The sequence below is a fragment of the Microtus ochrogaster genome, chromosome 10 (genome assembly GCF_000317375.1).
Source record: "Microtus ochrogaster isolate Prairie Vole_2 chromosome 10, MicOch1.0, whole genome shotgun sequence".
Classification (NCBI taxonomy): Eukaryota; Metazoa; Chordata; class Mammalia; order Rodentia; family Cricetidae; genus Microtus; species Microtus ochrogaster.
Window position 1 is genome coordinate 26,293,222 of NC_022016.1, and position 2,094 is coordinate 26,295,315.

Genomic DNA, 2,094 nt, shown 5'->3' on the forward strand with positions numbered 1-2,094 from the left:
TGTTATTTCAGATGTTCTCTCTCTGTCTTTTGATTAGTTTGTGTAAGGGTTTGTCTATCTTGTTGATTTTATCCCCCCCCGAAAAAAACAGCTCTTTGTTTCATTGATTCTTTGTATTATTTTTGTTTCTAATTCATTAATTTCAGCCCTTAATTTGATTATATCCTGGACAGACTTTGTTAACACCGCATTGGAGGCCTTACACTCTCTGAGGTGTGGGTGGTGGTTGGGGAGAAGGTGGGGGGATTGGGAGGAGGGAAGACAGGGGGAACTCATATAGGAAGTTTCCCTGGATAATTTTCATGTCAATTTGATACCAGCTAGGGGCAGGTGGGAAGAAGGAATGTTCTTAGGGAAGATTTCTCTACAGAATCACCATGTAGACAAGTCCCTAAAGCACTTAATAACTGATGTCTGCTGTAGAAGTGCCCAGGTCACCGTGGCACTGAGCAGGTGGTCCTTAACAGCATAGAAAGCAGGCTGAGCAGACCATGGGCCCTCAAGGCAATAGGCAGTGCTCTTCCATGACCTCTATACCAGCCCCTGCCTTCAGGTTTGTGCCCTGTTCAGGATCCTGCCCAACCATCTCTCACTAGTGGAATATGTTATGACTTTTAAACGAAAATAAATCCTTTCCGCTCCCAGGTCCCTTTATCACATCAACATAGACCATCACCAAGAAAGGGATGATACCCCAATTTGTTTCACACTGCTTTGTAGTAAGGTTATCTTTGGTTGTGTGCTGTTGTTCATTTTGGTTTCATGATCTCACTCATCTTTGGAATCCAAATGAGCTAATCTGCTAGAAGGTGAGAGTCAAATATTAGTTATCAGAGGCCTGAGAAGGCAGAGGGAGGTACAGTCTCGCAATAGTTGGTCAAGAGACTAACTTGGAAGGGACACAAGGATGATGCTGGACTTCCTTCTGCACAGCACGCTGGCTATACATTCAGAAGATACTATATAATGGAGAGGAGTAAGATTTCACCAGCAACAAACAAGAACTGTGAGGTGGTTCCATCAACTCACCTCTTAGATCTGCTCAGTGCACATTACTTTCCTACTGAGTCCAGATATATAATATTTATGATGACAGACTGAGTTGAAGAATATCATAAACTTTTCCAAAGATCTAATGGTTGACAAGTAAGATCAAACATGTAGAGTAAAAAAATTTATTGGCGAGGAACTGAGTTAACAATATTTGTTTGATGCATTAAAGAATATATAAAATTCCATGGTATTATAAAGTAACTAAAATCTTGTAAATAGTAAAACAAGCAGAAAAATAAATAAGTAAGTAAGTAAATAAATAAATAAATAAATAAATAAATAAATATATGTCTGAATGAATAAACAAAAGCCCTTACAGATCAACCTTATATAACTCAATATTATGGCAAATTTTCAGGCAAGTAGAATCAATGATATAAAAATAAAGTAGATCTTGGGGAAGGCAAAATCTTCCCAAGGAGGTGCAGGGTCCCAGTCCAGAGGAGTCTACTCCACTTTGGCTCACGACTTATTCCTTTTCTTCACTTAATCTTGCCAGCAACTTGGCTGAGGAAGACAGGGCTCTCCAAACTTCTGCTCTGACCACCTCCCAGGCACAGGGACTGTGTTTCTTCTCTCTCAGGTAGACAGTGATCCTGTGGAAGTATTTTCTCATAGCCACCAGGGAGTCTTCCTGCACCCCAACCTGCTGCATCAGACAGGTCTGCAGGTCCTTGAGCTGCCGGTGGAGGCCAGTGCAGAATGTGTCTAGGAGGATTGTCTCCCAAGCAGCAGATGAGTCCTTTGAGCTGAAGAGGATGAGGACCTGCTGGGTCAGCTCCTGCAAGACAATGATGGCTTGAGCCTTCTGGATCTTCTGGGAATCCACCTTCTCCAGAGGGAAAGCAAAGTCCTTTCTGTCCTTGAGGCAGGAGAGAGGGGAGAGTCTCTTCATTTGTGCCAGGAGTGTCAAGGCTCCCTTGTTCCTGAGGTGATGAGTCTGAGGCAGGTCACACCCCAGAGAGCAGGTTGACCAGTAGTTCATCAGCACCATGGCCATCAGGAAAGCACAGGTTCTGGCCATTGTGGATATTGCAGATG

The 2,094-nt window shown here is 43.0% G+C and overlaps 1 protein-coding gene across 1 annotated transcript; it reads right to left on the reverse strand.

Annotated features, from left to right (window-relative positions):
- Nucleotides 1-1,522: 1,522 nt before the first annotated feature.
- On the reverse strand, nucleotides 1,523-2,077 carry LOC101995073 (interferon alpha-12-like). The gene has a single exon (XM_005352715.1). It carries the CDS (start codon nucleotides 2,075-2,077, stop codon nucleotides 1,523-1,525), a length of 555 nt encoding a protein of 184 aa, XP_005352772.1.
- Between the last annotated feature and the right edge of the window lie 17 nt (nucleotides 2,078-2,094).

Excerpts from the sequence above, each read along its gene's own strand:
- LOC101995073 (XM_005352715.1), bottom strand. The coding sequence starts at position 2,077 with ATGGCCAGAACCTGTGCTTTCCTGATGGCCATGGTGCTGATGAACTAC.